The sequence below is a fragment of the Bos mutus genome, chromosome 27, assembly GCF_027580195.1.
Source record: "Bos mutus isolate GX-2022 chromosome 27, NWIPB_WYAK_1.1, whole genome shotgun sequence".
Classification (NCBI taxonomy): domain Eukaryota; kingdom Metazoa; phylum Chordata; class Mammalia; order Artiodactyla; family Bovidae; genus Bos; species Bos mutus.
In genome coordinates, this window is record NC_091643.1 from 6,610,936 (window position 1) to 6,625,404 (window position 14,469).

The window sequence follows — 14,469 nt, forward strand, 5'->3', positions numbered from 1 at the left end:
GTTTGTTCTTGGCAAACCCTGTCGGCATCCAAGCACTGCTGCTTCCTTATCACTCTGAAGCCGAGGCCGGAATTAAAGGCAAGCTGGCTGCGCAGGGCACCCAGAGCTCAGCCGGGCTCCAGCAGGAGATGGGTCTGGGCCTGCCTCCCAGACTTGCTGCTGCTCACAGGTGCTTAATAAAGCCTGACTCAGCAGTCTCTCTGGACACGCCCACAGTGCAGAAGAGACTTAGTCCAGAGATGGTTTTAGAGTTGTTGCTGTTTTCATTAAAATATCTTAATTGGCCCTGCGTTTTAGTTTCCTCTCATATACGTTCATCTTTCAGAAATGATCTTTAGTTCCTTTGGTTCTAATATTAATTGTGCAATAACCAGAATATGACAAGATACACAAAACCCCCACCTCCAGAAGACATCCAACTGGGCAATGAGGGCTCTTGCCTTGTTTTTGAATTTTTAAAATCAAGATCTCATCAACATAAATGCGTTACTTTCATGTGTACGATATGACTCAGTATTCGTACAGGAGGATCCACATTTGGAGGAATTTTGGTGGCAGCCAAGGCCCTCCCCCGCCCCCAGCCACCCGCCCCTGTGAGATTCAGTCCTTCTAGATCTCTAATATTCAGCAGTTAAGTGATTGGGGTGGAATTTTATTTTTCTCGTTTTCCAAGTCAACAGATGTTATGTTGGGCATTGAGTTAGGTTCCCAGGGCCCGCATGCACATCTGAGCCTCTTGCCTGGGAGGGCGGCAGTCACCTCCTGGCCCCTCGGCCTTGATGAGAAGTGCTAGAGTGAGCAGGAGCATGTGCATTCTTGCAATTACTTCAAACAGCTTCATCCTTCCGTCCCCAGAGCCCCTGATGAAGGCTTCTCAGCACACTTTCACAGAGCCCAGCGGGGGTGTGGCAGGGTGAACAGTCTGAGCGTCTCACCCCTCCAGCCAGCTGCCCAGGCCAAAGCTCTGGCTGTGGCGTTGTGGTTGGCTTTTCATGTCACGGGGTGTGTTGTGTTAGTTCTTAGAGTTATGATTCTAGCCGCTTACTAAACAAGCAAATAACATTCCTCCAAAATGACTGAAATCGGTTGGATTTATTTCTTTCTAAAGTTTGTACATTTACATATATCATATACATATTTTAAATCCTTCACTATTTTGCATGATTTCTATTACATAAAAACCATTTAAATGCAATAAATTCTGTTGTTGTAAAACAACAAATTATCTCCAACTTATAAAAACACAGGAACAGTCATATTCATGAACATTTACACAGGAGAGAAATGTACTCTATACATCACAGCTTCTATACACATCAGGTGACTGCATGGTTTAGCTTTACCTCAACAACAGTGAAATAGGGCAATATTTATATACAACTATCTTAATAAAAAATAAAGCAATTGTAAAATGTAAACTTAATTTTCAAAATATTCTTCCAACACTTTAACAATATCCACAGAAATCACTGTTCCCCTCAAAAGGTGACCACCACAACCGCCGCGCTCCTCGGGGAGATGGCGTTTCTCGAGTCTGGTGGGCAACCAGGAACAGGTTTCCTACAGGGGTCGGGACCACGAGCTCGCCCAAGGCTGCCAGTGTGACGGTCTGGCCACTGAAAAGGAGCAGGCTGCCATTTGATCACTACTTTTCACAATGTGCAGGGACCTGTGGCACCAGGACCGCGACGAAGCGGAAGGGACTGGGGAGGAAACCCTGACGGTGAAGGGAGGATCTGAGCCCCAGTAAACGTAACCCGGTTCATAGGCCGGCCAAGTTCAAGGCTCGTTTTATGTGGTAAAGGCTGCACACCACTGCCCTTCCGCCTGTCCTACGGGAAGCGGGGCTGCGGTACCAGCTCTTCGTTTGTGTCAATTCCGCTCTGGAAACAGCCTCTGAGAACCCCAGGAGAAGAGAACGCCGGAGGACCGTGCCGGGGCCTTTGCCCAGCAGCTCTGACAGGGCCCCGGTGGGACCTCGCCCAAGACAGCTGCCTCCCCTAACCCCTCCACGGAAATGAAACCTTATCCGCTTCCAGAAACGCGGGTGCAAAGGAAAAGATATCATCTGTCCCTGGTTACAGGCCAGAGGGCCACCTTGTTTCTCGCCAAGACAAAGGACGTGGTCTTGGTTTCGGTCACGTGTCACCGCGGGGACGCGGGCACCCTCGGCAGGGTCGGCCGGGTGGACAGCTGGGTCCCTGCAGCCCCGGAAGGTGCCCGTGGACCAGCCCTGGGCTCCGAGGAGCCCCTCTTTGCGGAGAGTCACCTGCCAGCCTCCGCGGGGTCCGAGCAGGAGTCCAGGCCCCAGTGGGACCTGAACCGAGCTTGTGCCTGGGGCTCCCGGAGGGCACCTCCAGAATTCTCCCTAGTAACCAACATTTCCCAAGAATTGACACTAAGGTGCTTTTTCTTTTATAACACTGTTGGTGAAAGCTGAGCCTCCAGCCTGCAAAGGGAAACCCGTCACAGCCAGGCTCCGCCCAGCTCGGGCCGCGGAGGGCTGTGTTCCTCCCCGTGACCCCCTCACAAAGGAACCTGCAACCGAGAAGCTGCCCCCTCCCAGGATGCTGGGGAGCGGAGGGCCCCCACCTGCCAGCCAGCCCCTCCCCGCGCAGTGTCTCTCCAGGTCCTGCCTGCCCCGGGGGCCTGCAGGCCGCGGCCACCTTGGTCCATACCCGAAGCAGCGCTCCAGCGCTCTGCGTCTCGAGTTTACGTGACTCGGGGCACTCACTGTGTACACGTGTGCAAGCGTGTGTACACATGCCAGAGGCCCCATGTACCAGAGCCCTCAGGGCAGAGGACAGGCCACAGTGGGCCTCCCCCGGGCAGAGGCCGCGACTCACACCTTCCCCTTTAACTCTTGTTCCTACAACTCAGAAGTTAGAGTCAATGTGCATACGTACTCTCCACGCAGGAGATATTATTATCCAGGCCAAAGGGTTACTTGACTTTACATTAAAAGTCCCAACGGTCCAAATGACTAAGACCCCACATTAAAATTTTAAAGTTTGTTACCCCTTTTTGTATGTGGTTTCTGAATTAAAGGGATGCTTCTGCAAATTGCTGTGGTTCTCAGGAGGAAACACGCTAGTGGAAAAGAGACCCCGCAGGGAAGCAGGGCCAGTGCCCTGCACGTCAAGGACAGATGAGGAAATGGGATACAACTGCAACAATAGTTTGAGACTACAGGTAATTAAGAAAACGACTCAAGTGCAACCACCACCACCGCAGTCAGGGGCCGAGGCTGAGCCCTTTAGCCCACGGCTCCCACGCTCTGAATCGGATCCGCGGGACGACAGACAGGCAGGCGTGTGTAGACAGACGCACTGCACTCAACCACTCACTCACACACACTCAGTTTTGCTTTAAATCACACCAACATGCTGGGTAATAAAGTTTTACTCTCTAGTGATCTATTTATATACCGTTAAGATAAGCAGTAAGCTCAGACAACTAAGGCCAGCGGCTCTTCTTTGGGGAGAGGCAGGAAAAGAGACCTAAGTATAAAAATATTAAAGTTTTCACCTGGTCCACAGTCTGTCCTGACATTCTTTTACCTGTGACTTGACGCTTAGCTGGTGCAGCCGTAGACCCGGAGGGCAGTCCTGGGTCTCGGGGAGCCTGACCTACTGCAGGGGTTGGTGATGTTCTTCAAGGTGAAGAGGGTGAGGACGCAGGGCTGGGAGGGTGGTGTGAGCTGCTGTAAAATAGTCACAGGTACGTAAATGATATGCCGGGCACTTAGCTGATTCTTCTGAAAGCTCTATTTTTCCGGACTAATTACAACAATAAAGAACGTGTGCTCTAGAGCATCACATTTTGTAATAAGCCCCAAATTGTCAGTTTGACTTTAAGTGCTCTTAATACTGAAGTTGCTAAGACTGCACAGGTTGCCTGTGGTTTTTTTTTTTTTTTTTTCTTTCTTTCTGTATATTTCAAATTATAATGAGCTACCCCCACCCCAGCATTGTACACAGTACACCGAAATAGTTTAACAAAGTCAGTTCAGAGTCCTTTTTGCTCTGGTGAGTCAAAGCTCAAAGATGAAGTTTCCTAGCATAAAATCTTATTATTAAAAAAAATTAATCAAAATATCATTTGAATTTAAGTTTAATAAAACAGTACCACTATATAGACTCTCAAAAAACTGCATTATATTCAATCCTATGAGGTTTTACTTGCTTGTCATACCACACTGGTTAAGGACAAAAATAAATCTGATGTACGCACACTGTATACTGACGTACAGTCTACACGCTGACACATAGAGGTGCACACAACTACAAATACCCACGATTACAACACCGGCAGGAGACAGGAAGCATACTCGTTGATGTCTGACATACTATTAATATAAACATTCTCCAAAAGCCTGCGACATCACAGATGCGCAGGTAAATCACAGAGGGTGAGCCAAAGAGACCTGGGAAGCCTACCGTATATACAACTACTTGACCTGCGGTGTGGAATGACCAGGCCATTGCAGTCAAGCCCACAGCCTGCCCTGAAGGGCGTCTTTCCTGACTCTCTCTGAGGATGCCCTCCCTAGGCACTGGCCGCTCGCGGTCCCAGGCAGAGGCGGCCCACTTGGGCTGTGGGTGCTCTGGGCACAGGAGGAAAACAGCAATGGCTCTGGACCGCAGTCCTTGGAGAGTGAGACACGGGTGAGAGAGCAGAGGCGGGGCAGAGCCCCCTCACGGCCGTGGGGTTATTCCACAGCGTGAGCCGCTCATCTCGGAGGTCCTCCGGGGGTGACTGCCGGGGTGGACTGCTGGCCCAGGAGACAGCCAGCCAGAGAGCCTTGGAACCGGGAAGGCGCGAAGGCCCAGCTCCTTACAACGTGGACTGATCTTCTGTCAAAGGAACTCAGGCGCTCCATGAAGAAAACCGGGTGCTGGTTGAGGCCCGGCCACCCTCGTCATCAGCTAGGCTCGACGCGGAGCCAGTCCTCGCTGACCCTCTGGTTCCCACTTAACAGCACTAATGCATCAACTGCAAAGACTCTGTCGGTTGAAAAGCGAGCGGAGCGGGGCTGACCGCTGCTGCAGCTGAGGAAGCGGGCTCCCCCGACCGCTGAGCCCCAGCTGGGCCCCCAAGAAGCTCCACTGTGGAGCTCCGGACCCTCAAGACTGGGAAACGCCCTGTGAACTCAGGCTTAAAAAAGCTTGATGAGTGACTACAAGGCAAAACACAAAAAGAATCCAATTCCAGTGACCTAGTAACTAAACCCAAGGAAGGGTTCTAAGTAAGACCATGGAGAAGCTTCTCAAAGGTCAACTTTTACCCAGCTGTCTAGGGTTAGGGGTGAAGGCAGAGAAGAGGTGCAGTGCGCAGCCAAAGCCAGCCCCGCCTGATGTGAGAGCATCTCCCTCATCTCTGTGGCTAGAGCGGGCAGGCCAGGGCCAGCAGGAGGCACCTTCTCTGCTGGGCAGGTGCCCCCTCTCCAGGCTCAGGGGTCCTGCTTTGGCCGCAGGGTGAAACACACCCTCCGGAGGCCGATCCTCGGTTGGCCTTGGGGAGCTGGGTGGATTTTCTCTCCCAGAATCAACTCCTTCACCTCCCTGCTAACTAGGAAGCACGCCTCGTGTTCGCAACGAGGGTTGCAGCTGGAGAAGCAGAGGACCCTTCACGGTCGCCCCTCCTCTTTAGCTGAGATAAACAGAACAGGGCCACAGGGCTGCAGTCCCCAGACACCTCTCCACACGCTGGTTTTACTGAGGTTAATCAGACGCACAGAGGTGTTGCTTGGTCTAATCAAGCATTACCAAGAGTCAGCAGATGATGGTTTTTAAGAAAAGCATACTTCAAATGATGTCTACGGCTGGCAGTAAAATAAGGACCCTGCACCCTAATAACTAAGTCTTGATTGCTAAAGAGAATCCCTGGTCCTTCCCTGGAAACGCCAACACATGAGGTGGGGGTATACCTTGAGACAGCTGCTTCTAAAATAGGCAATTCTGCCCCACGACTGTCACCAAGGTACTCTGGTGACTCTCAAGGTTTTCTAGACTAAAAGCTGATATGAGGTGTATTTCTGTAAAGAGGACCTATTAGATGGAGGCTGACCTCAAGGCTCTGGTGCTGAGGGACAGGTAAGGGGATGGGTGAAGGCTGGGGGCAGTACCTTCAGGAGGAAGCCAGGCCCCCTGTACCGTGAATGGGGAGCCAGGAAGGGGAAGGTCTTCAGCGTCCCCTGACCAGACACCCTAGGGAAGCAGTGCTCACAGAGGAGTCACGGCTGGCTAGGGGCAAGCCTTGGAGAGTCCAGTCTCAGGAGAGGCCCTGCCTCCCACAGGACAAGCTCTTGACCTGCGAGGGGCACTGTGCCAGACAGTCCAGAGGCCTAGGGGTGGGTGGGGGGTGGCTCTTAGCTCTTGACCTAGCGACAGCAGTCTGGGATCCTGGCCCACAACATGACCTCTGAGGCTGTTTCCCGGGACCAACTGTGGGAACACGGCATACACAGCAGCTTGCAAAGCGCCCGCTCAGCTCTCTCTCCATCGGCACATCCAGGAGCTCTGGAGACGCATCAGCAAGTCACGCAGCAAGTGCCGATGCTGACCAGGATTTCAGAGCTGCGACGCTGCCTAAATGCCGCAGCAAGTACCATTCCACGTCCGGTACAGACGCTAAGGGACACACACAGAGACACTCGACACACACAGACACACACAGACACACACGGACTGGGAGCACACACATTCAAGCCAGTCAAGGATGTTTCTTTTTCTTTAGTTATTGAAGAGATGACGTGGTCTCGGCACCTCTCTCCCCTCTGCTTAGGATAAAGATCTAGGCAGAAAACACACATGCTGATGATTCCAATTCTAGGAAGAAAGACTAGTTCCTTGTAGAAACCGTGGATTCAGTCGGAAGCACTACAGAGAAAGAACCAGGTACACGGGACATGTCGGTAACCACCCTGGTGGTTTCTAGGTTTCGTGAAACAAATTCAGTTACTGCCTTTACCTAAACAAGACAAGAGGGTTAGAGGGAGCTTTTCAAAGACGTGGCAAAAAATGCCACAAAGCAAGCAGCTATAACCTTAGAGAGGGGCTTCTCTCCTGGGCACCAGCAAACATGGGCATTTCTGCAGCCGACGGAAGTGCTGATAAATAGTCCTGTGTAAACGCTGGTGCATCAGGACAAGACACCACTAGAAACTGCAGGGTTCAAAAGTGGGTTTTCTCTGACTCCCTGGAACTGTGCTATCCACGCAGAGTCCCTGCATCTTTGGTCATAGTACCTTAACTAGTAAACTGAGCACAACCAGAGCAAATGTCTGTGGGAGAGAGAAGAATATTCAGAGTGATTCTATTAGTTCCAAAGTTGCGGAGATTCTAGGGTTAAGGGTCGCCAAGTTTTCAAGTTTCAAAACCAGAAACTTCTAACTCAGAGTGGGCACACTTTTCATCTCTCTCTCCTCCTCAATAACATACTGTTCTGTTTATTGCCCTGATTTTCAAAGGGACTGTCCCTCGAACAAGCTTATGACTGTTCTGAGCAGAGGCGAAGAAATGATTTAGAATCAAGGATTTACTCTGGGGACAGTTCAGAACAGAGGATGAAGCGGTGGTCACAGGGGTGGAGGCAAGACCAGACCAGGGGATGCTGCGCTGCCACCAGGAGGCAGGGTCCTCAGCTCTGCAACCATAATTCCTTCAGGTTTCATTCCTTTCAGATTTAACTATGAAGAAGCAACATCCTATTGCCAAGGAACTCTAGGGAAAAGCTACGTCTTCCTTTCTTATTTTGCTTTGATTAAGGAGAGAAGGGCTCCATTTTGATATTTTTAGGAAGACCCCCAATTCTTACAACCAGGAGATAATGCCGTGCTCATGTATATAAAAGAATCTAATTCCTGGCTGGCAGGCTGTCCATCGCAGATGGCTCTGGATCCCTCGTCTGGACGCTGCGGGGGTGAGGTAACAATTTCCTGCGGACCAAACACACGCCAGCTGCTGTAGCCCCGAGAGTCCGTTATCGCCACTGAGATGCTGTGTTTGGAAAATACAATGGACTGCGGCCGTCTTGCCTCAGCCTCTGAGACTCCACTTCCCTCCTCCTTGCTGGGCTGAAATGGAATCCACACTTCCAGCGAGCTAGTGCGCTTCCTGCATTCCCAGTCCTGAGGTCCTCACCCCCCGCCCCCTTCGGGCCGGGACTCAACACCAAGTGCTCAGAGGCCCAGGGTCACAGGGCAACAGCGCCTCCCTCCACGGGAATTCTTAAGCGAACTTCTGAGCGCGATTCCGCCTCTGTGACTGGGCACGGTTTCACAAGAAAAGGCTCCTACCAACTCTGGCTAGAATTTTCTAAACTACAAAGGTTTGTCCAGTTAAGTGTTTCACAATGGATTCAATGTTTAAAAAAAAAAAAAGTGTAACAGCTGATTTGTACACAAAACAAGTGAGCAGAGTGCAAACGAGAGAAACCGGAGAAGTGACCCACAATCCATTCTGAATCGTGTTCCCCCCTCACAAAAGGTGCATTAGTCATCAGGTAGCAAGTCATCAAAGCAAAGAAATCAAGAGCAAAGAGATGACCTGTACAGAAACTAACAAAAATATACAGTGGGAAAGGTTACCAATGCACCATTTAGTCACAGATTTTTTTTTTAAATATATTCATGGATTTACCAGAAAGATCTTGAAAACCTCTTGTTTTGCTCCACGACCAGCACTTCCTGGCCACAGATGGATCCTAAGTAACTTTCTGCTTAATGCTCGGCGTTTCAGGCCGGTGGTCTTTCCGCTCCGACACGTTGCGCTTGACCTTGGCAGTGACCGGAGACGTGTCTGGGTTCAGCGAGGGGCTGGAGTGCGACTTCTTCAGGCCCGCGGGGCCCCCTCTGCCGCCGCTCAGGAGCTCCAGGCCCCCCTCTTTCAGGAGGCGGACATACATCTCGTAGCGGGTTTTCTGAGGGGAGTCAGAGAAGAGGGGTCAGGGACACTGTCACAGCGCAAGGCACAAGCCAGCCCACGGCCCAGGAAAGGGCTGGGTCTCGGGAGACTGACTGAGGGGTTCACTGATTTGAGGAGAGACTATGGGTTTTCCTTTGTTCTGCATTTTTGCAGGAATGGTGTGCAGATGGAGGAAGCATGCTTCCTGAATGCTCAGCACCAGATAATGTAGCCTCTGGTTTTGGGGACCAGAAGGTGCTCAGGCCTGCAGCCACTGGGGCCACCTCGTGGGCCATGGCCGAGGCCTCCCCTGAACCTGGCGGGGGCGCCCGGTTCTCCACTTCCAGCTTGAGGAAGCAGTTGGTGATGGACTTACACTCACACTTCCTGGAACTTAAGCTCCTGACCCGACAGGACCACTCACACTTCCTGGAAGCCGGCCCTGGTTTCCCGTGACCGCGTTTCTGCTAGGATTACCAACACTCACACTTCCTGGAAGCCAGCCCTGGCTACCCGTGACCGCGTCTCTGTGAGGATTACCAGCTTCTCAGAGTTGCCTTCTTGTGAAATCTCAAACTATTTCCTGATGATTTTCTTCATTCTGCACATTTATGTGTTTTTCATCAACTGTTCGTTGAGTGTCTACTATGTTTTAAATGACTCCTTGATTTTCCTGTCTTGAGCATCTTGTTCTAAGAATAATTGAGAAGAACACTGTAGAGACTGTTTTTCCCTAACCCTAATTGATGCTCCTGCTTTTTTTTTTTTTTAAGTTTGTATCCAATCACTATATAGAGCTATTTTATATATATGTTGCAAATTATAGAAGGGTCTCGGATTCTCAGTTTGATAGACTGTAAAATAAGTCTCCCATCACAGTGATTCAACACAGGAAGGATTTGTAGAGGCCTAAAGTATTTTCTTTCTAAACAAAAGAACACATCGGTTATAAATCGTCTCAACAAAGGCAGGCAAATTCTGTTACAACAATAAATCTTTTAGAGATTTGTCAGGTTAGATTGAGATTTTGTATATCTCAGTTTTAAGTTAATAATTATGAAGCTGAAGCTACTGGAAGCTACTTTTTCAAGTTGTTTTGTTCAAAAGTAGGGAAAAGCCACTAGCCCTTAGGTCTGCTCTGGGTTTGGTCAGCGTCCATGTTGGGGTGCCAAGCTTTGGTTGGTGAAGATGACATTTATAAGGTACCCACACGCTAACTGCAGGTTATTAATACAAGAATCACACACAACTGGTACATTATCATCCCTGTCTTACAGGAAAGGAAAGAGAGGCAGCGATAAGTCCAGGAGTCACAGAAGTGATGTCAGGATCTGGACTCAGGAACCTGACTTTAGAACCCACACTCTGAAGCTCTATGTCCTCCCTGGATGTGAAAACACACGCGTGAGTGTGTACTTTAGGATGACAACTCTGCCACACGCTGAAGCTTTGGCCAATCAAAAGCCACTTTCAACCCCCCTCCTCTCCTACGTCCCTCCCACTACAAAGGTTGATAAAACCAAACACTGACTTTCCCAGACTCTCTTGCAGCTAAGATGGGTTGCGTGACGCTTTGGCCACTGAGGGGTAAGGAGAACGCGCCTGGGGAAGCAACTTGCTTTCTGATAAAGAGGGGCTTAGGAGAATCACTGGTGTCAGCCCTTCCCTCGTATTCCTAAAGCTGCAACCCACGACATGGGCAGCAGGCATGAAGCAGAGGGGCGGTACGCAAGGCCTGAGGGGGAGGCAAAGACAGAGAGAGCCCAGGCTCTGGAGCACAGAGTGGCTGGACCCAGCGCTCATTGTCCCTGCTACCTCTGACTGTCTCATTAAGCGTGAATCGTACATTCCACTCTTCATCAGGTAGTGGTATTTTCCCCACATTTTTTCCTTCCAGTTCCTCAGAGATATGATCGGCATGCAGCACTGTGTAAGTCTCAGGTGTACAGCATAATGATACGATGTCCATGCATCATGAAAGAGTGATCACAGCAAGTTAGTGAAACCCCTTGTGTAACACAGACACGAAACTAAAGGAACAGAAGAAAAAGGATTTTCTCTGAGATGAGAACTCTTAAGGATTTATCCTAACAACTTTAATATACAGCATGGAGCAGTGCTATCTCACTTATCACGTGTTCCATCACATCCTAGCACTTACTAACTTTGTAACTGGGAGTCTGTACCTTTTGACAGCCTTCATCCAATTTCCCCTCCCCTAACGGATCTCCAGAAAGCTGATCTCTTCTGTTATGAGTTTGTTTATTCATTTGTTTGTTTTCTATGTAGAAATTACCTACAACACGGTAAGCTCCAGTTATACAAACACAGTGATTCAACATTTCTGTACATTTCAAAATGATCACCATGATAAATCTACTTACCATCTGTTACCGTGTAAAGATGTCACATAATTATTGATTCATTTATTTTGCAACTAGAAGTCTGTGTCTCTCGACTGCCTCACCTGTTCCCCTCCTTACCCCAGCCCTCTCTCCTCCGGCAGCAGCCACCTGTTAGCTCTCTGTACCTCTCTCCTCCGGCAGGCACCTGTTAGCTCTCTGTGTCTACGGCTCTGTTTCTGTTGTTCTGTCTGTTCATTGGTTTTGTTTTTTTAGATTCCACTTATAAGTGAAATCATGTAGTATGTGTCTTTCTGACTTACTGCACTAAGCACATCACCCTTTCGGTCCATTCACCTTGTCAGAAATGGTAGGATGTCTCTCTTTGTATCACTGAGTGGTCTTCCATCGTTCATGGACCACATCTTCTTTGTCCACTCATCTGGTGGTGGACGGATGTTGCCTCCATATCTTGGCAGTTGTAAATGATCCTGCCATGAACACTGGATCGCACTATCTTTTTGAGTTCGTGTGTTCATCTTCTTCACATATACACCCAGACGTGGGAGTTGGGTGACGTGGTAGTTCTATTTCTAGTTTTTTGAGGACGGCCCTATGTTTTCCACAGTGGCTGCCCTCATTGTTTTTAATTGAGGTATAGTTGATTCACAACCTTGTGTTAGTTTAAGGTCTATAGCAAAGTGATTCCATTTCATAAATATTTTATATAAATCTTTATATGAGTGAAGGTTGCTCAGTCGTGTTTGACTCTTTGCGGCCCCATAGACTGTACAGTCCATGGAATTCTCCAGTATACCTTGTGTTAGTTTAAGGTCTATAGCAAAGTGATTCCATTTCATAAATATTTTATATAAATCTTTATATGAGTGAAGGTTGCTCAGTCGTGTTTGACTCTTTGTGGCCCCATAGACTGTACAGTCCATGGAATTCTCCAGGCCAGAATACTGGAGTGGGCAGCCTTTCCCTTCTCCAGGGGATCTTCCCAACCCAGGGATGGAACCCAGGTCTCCTGCATTGCTGGTGGATTCTTTACCAGCTGAGCCACAAGGGAAGCCCAAGAATACTGGAGTGGGTAGCCTATTCCTTCTCCAGTGGATCTTCCCAACCCAGGAATCAAACTGGGTCTCCTGAATTGCAGGCAGATTTTTTACCAACTGAACTATGATTATATACATTTTACCAAAATATCTATCTAAATATCTTTATATATTCACCTAAATATATTTATATAAATATCTTTATATATATTTATAAAAATATCTTTTTCTTTATGGGTAATTACAAGATATTGAATACAGTTGCCTGTGCTATGCAATAGCTCCTTACTATTTGTCTATTTTATATACAGCAGTCTGTGCCTATTAGAGCCAAACTCCTACCTTATCCCTCCCCTCTGGCTGCACCAGCGTATAATCCCACTAACAGCGTAGGAGGGTTCCCTTTGCTCCACATCCTTGCCAACGCTTGTTATCTGTGTTCTTTTGATGACGGCCCTTCTGACGGGTATGAGGTGTATCTCACTGTGGTTTCAGTTTGCATCTTCCTGATGATTAGTGATGCCGAGCACCTTTTCAAGCGCATCAGATCAGATCAGTCGCTCAGTCGTGTCCGACTCTTTGCGACCCCGTGAATCGCAGCACGCCAGGCCTCCCTGTCCATCACCAAGGCACTGCTAATTGTTGATGAAAGCATCACTAATTGATACATATTCCAGTTTTAGTAAAGAAGTAACAAAGGAACAAAATACTACTCTTTTCTCAGAAAGCTACATAAGGGTTTAATAAGGGCATTTGCTAATAAAAATACATCATCAGTATTACATAGTAGTCTATCATCAATGAAATCTAAATCTATTCATTCCAGGAATTTAGAGAGTTAATCTGTCTCTATAAACTGCTTTGGTGGCAAGATTAAAATGCAAGAAAGAACTACTCCCGATATGAACAAGGTTTAATAAAATGATCTGAAGACAGTTTAAAAATAGATTCAGAAAATCAATGTAAGGCATACTATTTCACAAAGCTAGGGCAATTATACAATCAAAGGGGTATGAAGGACAATTTTCTGAGATGATTTGAAAGGGGACAAAAGGAGAAAAGGTGACTAGGCTATTTTCTACTAGTTTTTGAAGACACTGACACTATTGGGAAAATTCACCTAAAAATACATGAAGAAAAGACATTTCATCCACTGATTTTACAGCTCCAGCTGCAAAGTTCTTGCCCCAGTAAACTGGACTTCCCTGATGCCTCAGATGGTAAGGAATCTGCCTGCAAGGCAAGAGATCCAGGTTTGATCCCTGGGTCAGGAAGATCCTCTGGGAAGGGAATGGCTACCCACTCCAGTATTCTTGCCTGGAGAAAACCATAGATATAGGAGTCTGACGGACTACAGTCCACGGGGTTGCAAAGAGTCAGGCACAACTGAGCTATTGATACTTTCCTTTCCTTCCAGTAAATTACATAAGCAGGTCAATCAACAAACCAAAGGCAGAGCACAGAGGAGGAGCATTGAGAAAAGACAAAGCAGAGGGAAGGGTGAGAGGGGACCAGGAGCCAGGACTGCTCGGATGTTGAGAGAAATAAGGGAAAAACAACATGGGTTTGTTTAGGCACCTCCAGTGGCTGTGTGCTGTTTCTGAGGTAAACGGGCTCACAGGAGACAGGCTGCTAAACCCTGTAACACGGCTTTGCTTTCTACCAATGTCTGCGGCCAAGTCAAATGCTCTTCAATATATTTTAGGAAAACTTACCTTTAATCTCAGGACTCTTCAGGACTACTCAAAGGACTGTAATTCACATTCTTTCGGGATTACAGACTCACTGAATTTGTGAACCTCTATTCAGAGGCTTTGGGGCCATGGAGAGATTGCCTCTGAGCCAAGACAGGGAGCTGAACGCAGCCCAGGAGTGGAGGGGCAGGGCCGCCCTCGAAGTCCTGCTCCACGCCCGCTCCGGGCTTCTCCCTCTGGGTTGGACATGTGGACTTCTTCCTGACAATGCAGCCACGTGGCATCTTTGGGAGGGTTTATGTCCATTCTTCCTTTCAGAGAAGACATGACTCCTTTTCCTAAGACCAATCCTGACATTTGTTTTCAGGGTGGAGCTACTGTGTAGGGAAGTGTGTTGGTCAATCACACTTCAACCTGCTGCACCAGCTTAGAGACTGAAAACCTGAGGGGTCATGTTCCAGGGGTCAGT

General features: G+C 48.5%; 1 protein-coding gene across 1 annotated transcript in view; it reads right to left on the bottom strand.

Moving 5' to 3' along the window:
• Nucleotides 1-1,073: 1,073 nt before the first annotated feature.
• PSD3 (pleckstrin and Sec7 domain containing 3) overlaps nt 1,074-14,469 on the bottom strand; it is a 500,681-nt gene continuing 487,285 nt past the window's right edge. The window contains 1 exon segment of the mRNA XM_070364266.1: nt 1,074-8,922. Coding sequence (XP_070220367.1) covers nt 8,707-8,922 — 216 coding nt within the window. The 3' untranslated portion in view covers nt 1,074-8,706.